Source organism: Triturus cristatus, chromosome 4_2 (assembly GCF_964204655.1).
Source record: "Triturus cristatus chromosome 4_2, aTriCri1.1, whole genome shotgun sequence".
In the NCBI taxonomy this organism is placed as follows: Eukaryota; Metazoa; Chordata; class Amphibia; order Caudata; family Salamandridae; genus Triturus; species Triturus cristatus.
In genome coordinates this window covers 686,943,243-686,959,493 of record NC_140586.1, presented here as the reverse complement: position 1 = coordinate 686,959,493, position 16,251 = coordinate 686,943,243, and the positions used below count along the sequence as shown (strand labels likewise).

Here is a 16,251-nt window from a genome sequence, read left to right as displayed (position 1 = left end):
CGGGATAAAACCAATGGCTTCTTCAGGGCTGGAAATAATACAGAATGCACATTTGTAATCACACTATATATGGCAGTGATGCATATGCCATAATACCCAATTTATGACAATCATGTGCAGAGGACTATTCAAACCTGTATTTGTGCAGAACAAATTAAATATACAGTTTCATTAAAAATTCTATCTAAGTAAAAGCTGTTGAGATTGCATGAAAAAGACAGTTAATTCCATTCAAGTTTAAGGACTTCAATCACTTTAGTTGGAATCCAATAGTGCACACAATGTTGTAACCCATTCTAAATATTCAGCCTAGACCCAAGTGCACATTAAAGTTATATAACCCAAGTGTAGGTGAAAAGTAAACTCATTTGCGTCATGTTGGCGCCAATACCTTAGATTTCTCAAGCGCTTGTCTGTATTTTGAAAATAATGCAAGAAAAGATATTGTAAAGAATAATTATTCTGATATAAACAGATACACGAGGCAAGAATACATTAATTAACAAAATTGCATATCAGTCAATAAATAAATCGGCAAAACCCTACCTCTGAAAGTATCCGTTCATATAGTATCCTCTCTCTAAATCCTCTTCCAAAATTGGCAGTATTCTCGTTTATAACAAGACCAATAAACGACCATTTAATATCCTTCCGTGTGGCCTCCACCATTAGACTTTCTTCCAGAAGTAACAACGTTTCTGCTTCAAGTAAACCAATGATTAATCCCTTGGTATCAATACATCAGCCATAAATCAGACTCGTATACACTTATGAAAAACTGTGTCTTTACCTTTCCATAAAAACACCTTATGCTTATCCTTTCCAAATCCCTGTGTATTTTATGTTGTGGCATCCCACTCATAACGTTCCATTTTCTACTATAATCCAACTGGAATGTCAAAATGCCTGAAAATAAACAAAAATGGTATCATCCACTATTCATAATCCTTTAAGTCTCCTATTATGAAGCCCGTACCCAACAGAATGCTTGCGTCTTACCTATTCGGATCTTCCCGTTCACAAACCCGAGTGCAGGCAAAGAACAGCGTCTTCCGGGTTACGAGGCTCTTAACCACCTCAAACATCAAGAAAGGACTATGCCGCTCCATTTTGGGCGCCATCTTAGACTGGTGTTATCCAGTCCTCATTATACATCCCAGCGTTTCATATCGTTTGCGTCTCCAAATCAATGTTGCGATAAAAAAAGGATTCAATAGAGGCACCACACTATTCCATTATTCTCTGTCTACAATTTCTTCGCCATATAGTAATATTCCAATGTCAAATAGACTCACAGTACTGCTATTTCTATAGTAATCGAGAAGGGACTAACTCAGTCCAGTGTCCTGAATACTATCTTCCTCCAGCATTCGTGAGATCATTTACAATAACACCTATGTTAATAATATGTTATGTGTATGTTGGCCCTTCCTCCTCAATCCCAGTATAGTCTAAGCTAACTTTAGCCATCAAATTTGAATATGTACACCTGCAGAACTGCTAATTGGTGGGTCAGATTACATAGCATTAAAATGAACAATCAAATACAGATTTTCACCCTTTCAGTCACCTAAAAAATACTGTAGCTCCCGATCATAATTTAACCCATCCTCTACCGCTCGTAAGCGCATAATCCATCTTGCCTCGTGTCTCCGCAGCATCAGTTCCCGATTCCCACCACGTGGGTCCATTTTGATGTGCTCAATCCCAAAGAATTTGAAACCCTTATTTTTGTCTTGAGCAGAGCATTTGTGTACATGTTCTGCTATGGGGTATCGTACATCGTTATGTTTGATTGCTCGCCAATGTTCACTTACTCTTTCTTTAAGCATCCTTATCGTGCTACCTATGTACACTTTTAGACATTTACATTCAATCACATAAATAACATATTTCGTGGTACATGTTATATGGGTTAGCACATCATACACTCTACCATCGTTGATGCGAAATTGCTTTGTCCTATCCTTTGCACATTTGCACATCCCACAGTGACCACATTTGAAAAAACCCTTGGATTGCTGATCCAACCATGTTTCTGTCTGCTGTTTGTATGGATAGCTTGGGCTCAATATCGAACCCAAGGTTTTTCCTCTACGGAATGTAATTTGGGGTTGCACACCAATATGTTTTTCCAGAGCTTTATCCAATTTCAGTATATGCCAATGCTTGTTCATACTTTTTAGCACAAGACTCCCGATTGGTGTACAGTCAGTAATCATCCTAATACATTGTTCATCGCCAGTATTCTTTTTTGGAGGTTTCAAGGTGGACACGCGAGTAGTTTTCAATATCCTTTCTTTAGCTATTGACACATCTTTTTCACAATAGCTCCTTTGCAGAAACCTCCTTTCTATATCATTAATACATTCTTTGAACTGAACATTTTCGCTACAGTTCCTTCTGGCCCTTGTCATCTCCCCAAAGGGGATTGCCCTTATTTGGTGCCTTGGATGGGCACTTTTAGCATGCAGTATAGTATTGCAAGAAGTCGGTTTACGGTACAGTTTACTTTGAATACAATTATCCTTTATGTATAGTTCTACATCAAGAAACACTATTTTTGTAGTACTATGGCTAGTGGTGAACCTGATATTCATTTCATTACTATTTAAATAATCAAAAAATTCAAATAATAAAGATTCTGTTCCTGTCCATATCATCAAACAGTCATCAATAAACCTCCCTCAATAGAGGATATATTCATTCCATCTGTTAGCACCCGGGCCCCAGATAAATATTTCCTCCAGCCAGCCCATGAAGATATTCGCATACGCTGGCAAAAATCTGAAGCCCATGGCTACACCTCGAGTCTGTCTATACCAATCTTCTTTAAATAGAAAAAAATTATTCGATAGTATTAACTCTGCCATAGTCAATACCATTCGTGTGCGCTCCCAATGGCTTGCAGGCCTCCTGGACATAAAATGATTAAGTGCCTGTAGACCAAGCTCATTCTTAATGCTTGTGTATAGTGAGACCACATCCAGGGTTACTAATGTCATCCCTGGTTCCCAACCGATGTCTTTTTTGATTATTTAAATAGTAATGAAATGAATATCAGGTTCACCACTAGCCATAGTACTACAAAAATAGTGTTTCTTGATGTAGAACTATACATAAAGGATAATTGTATTCAAAGTAAACTGTACCGTAAACCGACTTCTTGCAATACTATACTGCATGCTAAAAGTGCCCATCCAAGGCACCAAATAAGGGCAATCCCCTTTGGGGAGATGACAAGGGCCAGAAGGAACTGTAGCGAAAATGTTCAGTTCAAAGAATGTATTAATGATATAGAAAGGAGGTTTCTGCAAAGGAGCTATTGTGAAAAAGATGTGTCAATAGCTAAAGAAAGGATATTGAAAACTACTCGCGTGTCCACCTTGAAACCTCCAAAAAAGAATACTGGCGATGAACAATGTATTAGGATGATTACTGACTTTACACCAATCGGGAGTCTTGTGCTAAAAAGTATGAACAAGCATTGGCATATACTGAAATTGGATAAAGCTCTGGAAAGACATATTGGTGTGCAACCCCAAATTACATTCCGTAGAGGAAAAACCTTAGGTTCGATATTGAGCCCAAGCTATCCATACAAACAGCAGACAGAAACATGGTTGGATCAGCAATCCAAGGGTTTTTTCAAATGTGGTCACTGTGGGATGTGCAAATGTGCAAAGGATAGGACAAAGCAATTTCGCATCAACGTTGGTAGAGTGTATGATGTGCTAACCCATATAACATGTACCACGAAATATGTTATATATGTGATTGAATGTAAATGTCTAAAAGTGTACATAGGTAGCACTATAAGGATGCTTAAAGAAAGAGTAAGTGAACATTGGCGAGCAATCAAACATAACGATGTACGATACCCCATAGCAGAACATGTACACAAATGCTCTGCTCAAGACAAAAATAAGGGTTTCAAATTCTTTGGGATTGAGCACATCAAAATGGACCCACGTGGTGGGAATCGGGAACTGATGCTGCGGAGACACGAGGCAAGATGGATTATGCGCTTACGAGCGGTAGAGGATGGGTTAAATTATGATCGGGAGCTACAGTATTTTTTAGGTGACTGAAAGGGTGAAAATCTGTATTTGATTGTTCATTTTAATGCTATGTAATCTGACCCTCCAATTAGCAGTTCTGCAGGTGTACATATTCAAATTTGATGGCTAAAGTTAGCTTAGACTATACTGGGATTGAGGAGGAAGGGCCAACATACACATAACATATTATTAACATAGGTGTTATTGTAAATGATCTCACGAATGCTGGAGGAAGATAGTATTCAGGAAACTGGACTGAGTTAGTCCCTTCTCGATTACTATGGAAATAGCAGTACTGTGAGTCTATTTGACATTGGAATATTACTATATGGCGAAGAAATTGTAGACAGAGAATAATGGAATAGTGTGGTGCCTCTATTGAATCCTTTTTTTATCGCAACATTGATTTGGAGACGCAAACGATATGAAACGCTGGGATGTATAATGAGGACTGGATAACACCAGTCTAAGATGGCGCCCAAAATGGAGCGGCATAGTCCTTTCTTGATGTTTGAGGTGGTTAAGAGCCTCGTAACCCGGAAGACGCTGTTCTTAGCCTGCACTCGGGTTTGTGAACGGGAAGATACGAATGGGAAAGACACAAGCATTCTGTTGGGTATGGGCTTCATAATAGGAGACTTAAAGGATTATGAATAGTGGATGATACCATTTTTGTTTATTTTCAGGCATTTTGACATTCCAGTTGGATTATAGTAGAAAATGGAACGTTATGAGTGGGATGCCACAACATAAAATACACAGGGATTTGGAAAGGATAAGCATAAGGTGTTTTTATGGAAAGGTAAAGACACAGTTTTTCATAAGTGTATACGAGTCTGATTTATGGCTGATGTATTGATACCAAGGGATTAATCATTGGTTTACTTGAAGCAGAAACGTAGTTACTTCTGGAAGTAAGTCTAATGGTGGAGGCCACACGGAAGGATATTAAATGGTCGTTTATTGGTCTTGTTATAAACGAGAATACTGCCAATTTTGGAAGAGGATTTAGAGAGAGGATACTATATGAACGGATACTTTCAGAGGTAGGGTTTTGCCGATTTATTTATTGACTGATATGCAATTTTGTTAATTAATGTATTCTTGCCTCGTGTATCCATTTATATCAGAATAATTATTCTTTACAATATCTTTTCTTGCATTATTTTCAAAATACAGATAAGCGCTTGAGAAATCTAAGGTATTGGCGCCAACATGACGCAAATGAGTTTGCTTTTCACCTACACTTGGGTTATATAACTTTAATGTGCACTTGGGTCTAGGCTGAATATTTAGAATGGGTTACAACATTGTGTGCACTATTGGATTCCAACTAAAGTGATTGAATTCCTTAAACTTGAATGGAATTAACTGTCTTTTTCATGCAATCTCAACAGCTTTTACTTAGAAAGAATTTTTAATGAAACTGTATATTTAATTTGTTCTGCAGAAATACAGGTTTGAATAGTCCTCTGCACATGATTGTCATAAGTTGGGTATTATGGCATATGTATCACTGCCATATATAGTGTGATTACAAATGTGCATTCTGTATTATTTCCAGCCCTGAAGAAGCCGTTGGTTTTATCCCGACCACGGCGAAACGCGTTGGCATAAGGGATTGGAATTAACGAAATTAAAAGAAGATGATCACTAGAATCTAATTAAATTGTGTTTTGAGTGTTATTCTAGTTGCATTAATTGAATTATGTTTTGATAGGTGTTTCAGTTGCATTGCTAAAAGCTTTGTATAAGCTGTGTGCTCCGAAAAGTCTGTATATTTGTTTTGATCAGTCCTTTGGATTGAGTTTAGGGAAGTAGGGTGTTCTCTTCCCCCCAAAAATCTTTTTGGACGCACCAGAAATATTGAATGTACTAGAGCAATAATAGGTGATTACCATATGAGCGCTATTACCTTTTACACCCAACAGTGTTGACTCATGAGTAACATGTGTTTACTCTGCTTCTAAACAGGGTGTCGTTGGTCTATTGAAGACCATTAAGGGGAATCATCCTGACACTCTCAGAATTGAAGGAGATGTCGTAGGGCGGGAATTAGACACTTTGATAATGGGAACACCAGCGGCTGTTGAGTAAACGACCTTCCTGATTAAGGGATAACTTTGCACATCCCGGAGGACACAGGCGGCACAGCCGGTGAAAGTGGAGTTTCAACATCATTATGGCATATCCCTCATTTGACATTCGAGCCTCATGAACTCACATTGAAGGAAACAAACCTTATCATACTTAAATGTAACTACAATGAATTGAAATACCTACTAGGTTGATTACTAATATTATACATTGTCCGCTACCATTCTCTTCCATGTTTTAATCTCTACCAATTTTTAATGCTTCCCAGTGTGTGACTACAATGGCTACCACCCCTCCCTCTGTCCGAATATGAGGTACCGCCTCTAACTGATGGTAAGGAAGAAAGAGGTTGTTTTGTTTTCTTGCATTTGCATGTGTACTGCTAGCAGCCTATAGTACCAGTTGACAGAGTTGTAGGACACCGTGCTCCACGAGCTTGAGCTCTTAACATAGCAGGAGTGATTTCTCCATATAGATGTAATGATTGGGATATCACTGAGTTTGTCACTAAGAGTTTCCACCGTGGAACTTTTTTAATCCAAGCGACTGTTCCACCTACACTATTTAAGTATTTTTTGTCTAGCTTGGCACGCGTTTGGTGTCCTTATCTAAGAACAATTTTAGTGAACAAACGTGTGTATCACTAATGGTGTTCTTTAGCCCATCTTTTGTTTTTTGATCTATTGCTGAAAGTACTGTTGTTTTGTGTAGGAGAGTAGGATCTGCATTTATGTTGCCCCCACTTTTGTTCTGATGTTAACACTGGTTTCTGGCTATAGTCTGGTTGGGTCCCTGCTAATCAGGGCCCCAGTCTCTCTGTTCTCTCTAAACAACCTGGAGTGCATACTAGATGCGCTAGTGATTGGATACTGTGGTACCTTATGAGCCCCTAGTATATGGTACCCTAGGTACCAAGGGCATAGGTACTTCACAGGCCTACCAGGGGCTGAAGCATGTATTATGCCACCCCTGGGAAGCAGACTAAATCTGACACCACAGGCCTGCTACTGTAGGCTGGGTGAGGTAGTGTTAGCACAACTCACTGAGGTTTAGGTTCCTATATCTCATCCTACACACACATATAAACTTATCATTCACCCCTAAAGCAAGCCCTATCAATCCTGAGGGCAGGGTGCTTGGTTTACAATGTGAGGGGGTGCCTCTGCATGAGCAGGGCCTCTCTGCAGCTGGGAGAGTCTATTCTCTGTGGCTGTTTGTGGATGCGGTTAAACCATATACTCTTAAGTGCATTATAACCTACCGGTAAATGCTAACTTTGGAATGACTTCATCAAAACATGTTGTGTTTGGTGTCAAACAACTTGGAATCATACCCCCACACCAGTAACTGGTGTGGGAGTATGATCCCACCCTTCTAGAGGGGACGACATGTACCCACTGTGGAAACACGGTAGAAATCTGAAAGAGCCCTGTCATCACAAAATGGAAGTCAGCAGCACAGACACTGGGCTGCCCTCCTGCTGCTGACTGAAACTCGCAGTGGAGGAGGCCCAACAATAGGCATCCTGTCACAGGAAGGTGTCACCACCTTCCAGACAGGATTTAGTGTATTGGGGCTGGGTGAGTGCACTCCTAGAGTGCTTTGAAGTCCTGCACTGGGGGAGCAGTAGGCTCCTCTGTGTATATGCCAGCTCATACCGGTTCAGGGGCTACCTGTCCCTGCTCTGGCATGAAACTGGACAAAGGGGAGTGGGTGTAACCACCCCCTACCCTGACCCTCCCAGAGGAGTGGTCATAAATCTAGTCCCTCCCTTTCTTTTAGTATAAGATAGGGAACCCTTGCCATTGCAAACTAGATATCCCTGGATGACACTTTACCAGAAGAATCCTGGTCCTTCGATGTTCCACTACCTTTGGAAGACAGAAGAATCTCCCTTGGAGTCAAGGAGTGACTCCCCTGCTTGGCAGGCACCAAAATCTCTAATCAACGGTCGCAAACTTTCCCGCTCCCGCCGGAGTCCGAAGTCCCTGAAGCCCCAAAAGTGAATTTGCTGACTTCTCGATGGCCATTGTGAGTCCCCAGCAGAGCTGAGGCGAGTGGACCCCACGAGTGATGAGGAACAACAATACCCGGGTACCGTGCACTATTGTCAAGTGCAACCCCTTCACGACGTTCTACGAACTTGTGCTTTAGACCATTTGTGGCCCAAGCCTCCAGCTGGTTGTGCACCGAAAAGCAGAGGCCTACCCCTTCCCAAGTGACCGTGGGCTCATGTAAAGCATTTCCTTATGAGGCATCTTTGCAATCTCTTGCCCATTGGCTTGTGGGTCCCCTGAAGACTTTCTGATCAAACCAGGCCTGCTTGCTCCAGGCCTGCCCTCACTTACCCATGCTGGGTGAGTCCCTCAGACCTTGCTGGTCTGCACCATTGACTTTATTCACTTTCCACAAGATTTGCTGTTGCCATCGCTTGTTGGCTCCAATCTGGTTGCCAATACCTCAGTAAGCTGCAGACGTCATGGTACACTCCGAATCCAGCTGCGGGTCATCGTCGATGCCTCCTGGTCCTCATGAGCAAAGAGTCAAAACACCCTTGATCAACTGAAATCACCCGACTTCCGTGGGCATCCATCTTCCTGTCCCCGGGTCACTGGCAAGTGACTGTGAACACTGTCCCTTCTGCTTTCAGGTCATCTTCATCTTGAATCCAGCCTTGGATTCCACCGGACACTTCTCCAGTCTTCACAAGCAGCAAATCTTCTTTGGCTTCCATAGAAAACAGCGACGCGACGCGACCCGACACCAAAAGACACCTATTCACCCGGCTTCCCTGGGTGAGGTAACTCATGCACTCCGGTACCCTAGTGTGTGTTGGCCCTCGAATTACTTACCTTGTAAGTGGCTTGCTTGTAGACTTCCTCAAAGTACCCTAAAACTTTCAAAATCCAACCGCGACTTGCTCCATTGAAATCAATAGGGAACCCGCGGCTGTGTTCTCACACTGCACGCGTCTCCCGTGGGTCTTTTACTTACCCGCCTTGGGTGGATTAGTGAAGCCCCAGCGATTCTACAGGCCCTAGGCCTTGTCCCTCTGCAAGTCGACTTTCCTAAACCTCTTTTTTAGTATATAGTCTGGTACGCCCCTAGGGCCCCAGCCATATTTGTGCTTAACGTATTGTGAAACGTTGATATTTGAATGTGTTCCTCACTTCTAATCTCATAAAGAAATTAGTAGAGTGTGTCTAGAAATAAATACATATATATTTGATATATAAACCTGTGTGGTGTCCTTTCATTCGGTAATTCAAGAGATTATAAGGTAAAACAAGCTGTTTTACATTCTTCAGAGACTTAGCCTGAAGGCTGCTCTCCACAGCTACCACTAGGATAGCTTTCTTTAAAAGGTTGTCTTAAACCTATCGACCATAAGAGTCGAATTGGACGGGTGCAAGGTGGCCACTATAACTAGTGACCAGCATATGCCAGGCCAACTTCTCACATTTTGATTATGTCTCACTTCGACAGGCACATGATGAGCTACACTTAGCATTGTTTCAGGTAGGCCTTATTTTGGGCACTCCTTAGGTGAACCCCCGTTCCCTGGGATAGTAGGATGTAGGGGACACCACCTTAGAATTACTGTAGGGATCTGACAGCCCTGACGAATGCCCCAGACCTATATGGCTCTTAGTATGGGCAGAAACATGTACGCCGTTTAATAGATGGATCAGAGACATTATTCTCTATGGGATCCATCGACTAATTTTGGTTTTAACATACCTCAGGTCCTCACTAATAAAGGTGATAACCGAGGAAGCTGAAGGCACTTTTAACTGAACTGTATCCCAACTTATCCTGCAAGATTTATTTGAGAACTCCCTCCTACCGCCAAAAAGTCTTCATGGAGGTTGAGTCCGCCCTGGTGATATCATGTTACCAGGGTGGGGAGAGGATGTCTATGATGAAGCATGACACAATATTGTGTGTGAGACTCCCTCCTCCATTAAGGCTGGCCTTCTAGACCTCCTTCTTAATCTCAAATACAAGACATTCTCTTTTGATCTTAGGTGTCAATCGCTTTTCCCTCTCCCCGTTTTTCTTTAGTTTTTTGACTACCTACTCTTTATTGTGTTTTCTGATCTTTGAATGGGGACAGTAGGCTGGCCGTTGTTTCCCCCTGACTCTCTCTTTTGTGGTTTACATTTATAAATGAGACACAGCTTTGGTTCTTGTACAAGGCACTAGGCCATTTGGCAGCTAAGATTCACATATAAATAAATAAACCAAATGAAATAGCATTCCTCATCTATTCAGAGACAATCTAACTTGTTGCCCCTATTTACAGCTCCAGCCCATATATGAAATCCTGTCAAGAGCTAACCTGAAAAACATCGAAGCCAAGCAACAGAACATGAAGAGAGCTCTGGACGAATATCTGAATGAGTTCAATGCTTGCCGCTGCGGCCCTTGCCAGAATAACGGAGAGCCTATCCTTATCGGAACCAACTGTATATGCCAGTGTCCAAATGAGTTTGATGGTGTAGCATGCGAGAAGACTTCACGAACAGGTATGACAACCAAATGAACATTTCAACACACCTCTCCGGTTAGTTGTGGACAGATTACATGCTGCACAGTTGATGTGTGTGCGCGTTTGTCTAATGAACCTCTGTTTTGTGCCATATTACGTGTTTGCATGTCGTCCATAGGCATGGCCTACATTGTGCTCCTAAAAACAAAATAAGAGGTTGCTTCTGAATCTCAATTTTAGAGTATGCAATTCATACAATGTTTGGGTGCTTCGGCATACAATTTGTGATACGCTTTTTGAGTCTGACGGGTCATGCCACAAGAAAAGTAAAGAGGTTTTCTTTAATATATTTTTTATCCCCACATGAGTTTAGCAGCAAGTTAGTAACCTTAGTGCAAGGGGGTGTGGTGCATGAGTAACCATGTACAATAGCAGTACAGTCAGAAGATACTAACAATCCCAAGGTCGAAACAAAGTTCAGAGAAAGATTATGGGGCTTTTTTAGAGATCAGAGAACTACTGTTTTCCTGTCTCAAAATATTGGTGGTTCTCTCACCCTGCCGAGCTCACGGGCATTCAGGGGTGGGAGAACTGCTGATTGACAGCAAGTGGATCTACCACGTCGGTCGTCAGTCAGATAGAGTTGAAAACTCATTCTCAAGTTCATTACTAAAAAGCATAATATGAACGCTAATCGGCTTGCAATAGAAGGGTGGTCCATTCACCATGTAGCTGTGACGAAAGTGTATTTGCTGTACCTGCAGATATGCGTTTTTTTTCACTGAGATGCCTGACAGGCAGGTGAAGTGAGGTCTTCAGGTAGTGCCTCCTCCGACAGGCAGGCTGATAGGCCGCTCACTAAACAAACAAGTATTTTCAATGCAATAGCTCTCACATGACTGAAAGTTTTGGCTATTGGTGTTGCTAATAATAATACAACGCCAATAGCTTAAACTTTCAGTAATGCAGTGGCGGCTGGTTCACGGGTGGGTGGCGGGTGCAGGCACACAGGGGCGCAACCAGGGAGGAAACAGTGCGCAAGGTAAAAAAATATGAATACTAATAAAATAAACACTTATTTTGCCGCGCCCGGCCCTTCTCTCTGCTCTCCTCGTTGGACTTCTGAAGCACAGGAAGCACAGCCAGTCTTCCCTGAACAATCACAACGCTGCAATGGACCGTTGTGATTGGTCAGCACCCAAGCCCCCCTAACCAATCACAACAATGCAATGCAGCGTTGTGATCGGTTTTGAGCGTCCTGGTTTGACGCTGAATCAGGGAATGGGGGCCTGGGCATGTTCTCCATGCATGCTGCATGAAGAACAGGGAAAGTGTGCATGACTGGTTTGGCTGGCCCGAGAGGGCCGACCTAATAGTCATTGTGCATTTATTAGTGGGCAAAGCACTCCTGCACTGCTCCAAGAGTACAGCAGCCCCGCCAACCCGCCCACAAAGTAAGCAGAACAGAAAAATAAAATGTATTTACTTTTTAGGCAATTGCTGCACCCGTACTTTAGCTTAAGATGTTTAAAGCTAAAGTGGGGATTGTGCGATTGTAACCAAAGTAAAGAAATAGGAAAAAAAGGTGTGCGTCCCATTTTTTTCTATGTTTTTACTTTTGAAGCAATCGCTGCACCCGCGCTTTAGTTTACTGCTGTTGCAGGCAGAACACGAGTCACAAATAAGAAAAGAAAGGCGTGGTCACCATTGTTGCAGGTGAGGCCTGCTGCGCTGGTTAAAAAAAAAGCTTTGCAGGACAGTGTACAGCAGACAGGATGTAGTGTAGTTCCTATATCCCTGATAGGCTCTGCGCACTGGAATAACATACACTATAGATTTGACATAGGACTAAGGTCAGTATGTCTCTATCAAGTATATTAAACTTAATTACTTGTGTGTGCCAGCAAACTAAACATGACAACTTTGTTCCCTTTTAGAATCGGAACAGTCTCAGAATCATTGGAAACAATAGATAACAGTTTCACTCAGTCAATCGTGCATGCTTCATTTCTACAGAGTGGCACAGAAATAGAGAGACGGGCGCTTAAATAAAAGGGTTTATTGAACAGTCTTATTTCTCATGCAAGAGATATGAATTGCTACAATCGTAAAACAGACTGCAAAGTACAATATGTAAGAGGTTAGCAGTAAGATAAAATAATACTGCCATAGCATGGTTTGAAGCTATGACATATATTAATCAAAATACATACATAAATAACATAAGCTAAAATGTGATACTCATCTGATGCTTCTAAATTGCTCTACCCCAATGTACCTAACCTAATTGCAGTACAAGGTATGAAGTAGGTGCCATTTCTAAAGTATATCTAGCTATATTTTAGCTTAGCCAAGAGTTGCCAAAAGTTTCTCTAAGTTCTACCCAGCTTCATACCTTAGAATGAGAGAGGTTGGAATCTCTTTTCTGGACTCGTTAGTCCAACCTCCCGCAAGGGAAGTCAGAGAGCACTGGAGCTGGATTCTCTGCAAGGAGGATGGCAGCGTCAGGTCAGTGCATCAGGCTGGAACTCGATCTCCTTCCGAACTTGCCGTGGCAAACGGCGTAGTCAGGGTTGGATCGAATCCTCCGGGAACCGCAATTTGCCGGGGCAAGTGCTGCTATATTTATACCTTGAAGGTGTCTAGGAATGCCAGTATTGACGTAAATGTCGGGCAGAGGAACGTCATGTATGAACTCCTAAGGAATAGATGTTCATGCATACTTTATGAGTTCTCGGAGAAATCAATATTCAAGCTGATGGAAATTCCTAAAGGCTTAAGGGTCTTGTTTACCAAGAATTCGTTGTGATGTGGATGGACAGATGTAGGTGGCCATGCCTGTATTTGGAGAGGCGCCCCGGCGCTTGCGGCAGTGTCAGTAGAGAGCAAAAGCTATACCGTAGGAAATAGGAAGGTTTTGATAGCTTTGCGGAAGGACAGCAGGCAATCTAGCCGACAAATCTGATCAGGGAGGGAATTCCATAGTTTGGCGGCAAGGTACCGAAACGACCGACCCCCGGCTCTGAGGCGCTTCACCCGGGGACCGTTGCCAAGAATTGCTCGGCTGAGCGCAGCTGGTGTGTGGGTACATAGGGGATCAACAAGTTAGACAAAATCTCGGGGGAGGACAGCTTTAAGGTTTTGAAGGTCAGGCATAGTGCCTTGAATTGAATCTTTTGAGGCATGGGCAGCCAGTGCTGGCGCCGCAAGGCACCCGTCGCAGAGCAAGTTCTAGGGAGCCGCAATAAAACTCGGGCAGCTGCGGTCTGGACCTGCAAAAGGTGCGTAACTTCCGCCTTATTGGCACTAGGGGTGGGCGGTATTTGCGAAATTCACTTTCGCAAACTATCGTGAAAATGTTAAAAATCTCCGCAAACACGCGGAAATATCGCGAAGACGCAGAAGTTTTTTTCCCGCCCATTCGTGGTATTTTCTGCGTGATCGCAGCTCGCCAACTTACCCATGCGTTTGCTCACGGGCGCGGCCATCTTGTTTTCACTTGTCTCGCGATGCATGATCGCGAGAAGAAAGACGTGATCGCGTGACAAATGACGTAATCGCGCGATGAATGACGTTAATGCGGGCGCGAACTGTCGCGAGACAGCACAAATGGCTACCAACAATCCAACATCTCGTGGAGAACACGACCGGATCGGGAAAACTTGTCGGCGAACGCGGGGATTGCGGTAAGGCGATCGCACGCACGCGAGAATGTATTTTTTTACAGCGCGAGGAAGAAAAAAAATTCCGGTAAGATGCGGATTGCCGAAATTTTGACATTTTCACGCTCTCCGCGGAATTTAAAAATGGCAAATTATAGCAATTTCCGCGAGCGGAACAGGCCTAATTGGCACCCAACATGAGTGAGTTAGCATAATCTAACCGAGACAGAATAGTCGCTTGGACTATCAGCCGGCGGGTAGGTGGATCAAAGAAGCCCAGCATAGGTCTCAAACCCCGGAGGAGACCTAAATAAGTGCCAGCGATCTTCTTGGTATGCTCCTGAAACCCAAGATTAGATTCAAACCAGACCCCTATGTTTTTTTACAACCAGCTTAGGGGTGGGGGCACTGCCCAGAGACGCCGGCCACTTTTTCATATGTTTTTCTTGGGAAATTACCCAGCCTGCTAGGCAGGCTGACGGCCATCGTCCACCAACTTTTAGTAAAATAGACCCCACTCAGTTTTCTAACTTTTTGGCTGTGTCTCGGCCTTCTCTCCAGGTAGATCTCGAGGAAAATCTGTCTAGGTTTACTGACTGGATTTCTGCTTCTGTGTCTGTTCTTTCTGCACCTTGCTGGCCTAAGCTCGCTGGAGATTCTCCCTCCAAACCATGGTTTTCATCAGAGCTGAAAGCCTTAAAACATGAATGTAAAATACTGGAAAGGGCTTGGCGCTGTAGCGGCTACTGCCCTCTAGCTAAACACACACTGAGAGTTAAACAAAAAAGCTACTATATTGCCATAGCAGCCTCAAAAAGCTACTATTATTCCCTACGTATTGATCAAGCTAGCAACAATTCCAAAGAAATATTTTCTATTGTGCAAAGTTTTATATCTCCTAGTGCCCAAGCTCGAGCTGCACCAGCTACGGAGTCTTGGTGTAATACACTTGCAAAGTTCTTTTTGGACAAGATTTGCACTATACAAGCTAGCTTTACCTCTTGCACTATGGCATCCACGGTATCTCTGTCTGGCTTCTCTCTTACTAATATCTTGTCGACTTTTGAGCCTATTGAGCTGGCATGCTCTCTCAAAATTCTTAAGTCTTTAAAGTCGGGCTCTCTAACTTATCCCTGTGCCGCTAGACCTTTGGCCGGGGCTGCGGATACTATCAATCCTGAAGTTAATAAATTCGTTAATATGTCCTTGCAGGAAGGTTTTCTTCCAGCTTCCTGGAAGCGGGCACAAATTCTCCCTCTCCTCATGAAGCCGTCCCTTGACCCAATGATACCGGGAAACTACTGCCGCATATCACTGCTGCCTAGCCTGTCCAAAGTCTGTGAGAAGGTCGTCACCAAGCAACTGACTCATTTTGTTGAGGCGTCGGGTCTGTTGCATCTGGCCCAATCAGGATTTCATGCCTCGTTTAGCACCGAGTCTGCACTGCTGGAGGTGACAGAGGCAATTTGCGAGTGTTTGGATGCCGGCCGGAGAGCGGCATTGGTTATGCTTGATCTTTCGGGGCATTGTGCCACATTCTCTGCTTCTTGATCGCCTTTCAGAGATTGGGATTTCCGGCTCGGTTTGGCGCTGGATTGAATCTTTTCTGGAAGACCGCTCACAGCAGATCTGGCTTCCTCCTTGTGTTTTGGCATCGCAGCGGGTAGCTACCGGTGTCCCACAGGGGTCATCCCTTAGTCCCCTTCTTTTCAACATCTATGTCACTCCGCTGATCTACTTAGCGGAGTCCCTTGGGGCTAAGGTGATGGCTTATGCTGATGATACTCAGCTCCTGTTTTCCCGGGGTAAGGATGATGATTCAGTTCTTGCGGCTCAAAACTGTCTCTCCTCGGGTTTTTGCTGGCTTGCTCAGGCACAGCTTAAATGTAACGAAGCGAAATCAGAGGTTCTCTTGTATGGTGTTTTTCCAGCTAATTTT

General features: G+C 43.2%; 1 protein-coding gene across 1 annotated transcript in view; it reads left to right on the top strand.

The window, feature by feature from the left end:
* C8A (complement C8 alpha chain) overlaps window positions 1-16,251 on the top strand; it is a 447,843-nt gene that overhangs the window by 409,212 nt on the left and 22,380 nt on the right. Inside the window, exon 10 of the mRNA XM_085602506.1 lies at window positions 10,465-10,687. Within this exon, the coding sequence (XP_085458632.1) occupies window positions 10,465-10,687 (223 nt within the window). The remainder of the gene's footprint in view (window positions 1-10,464; window positions 10,688-16,251) is intronic.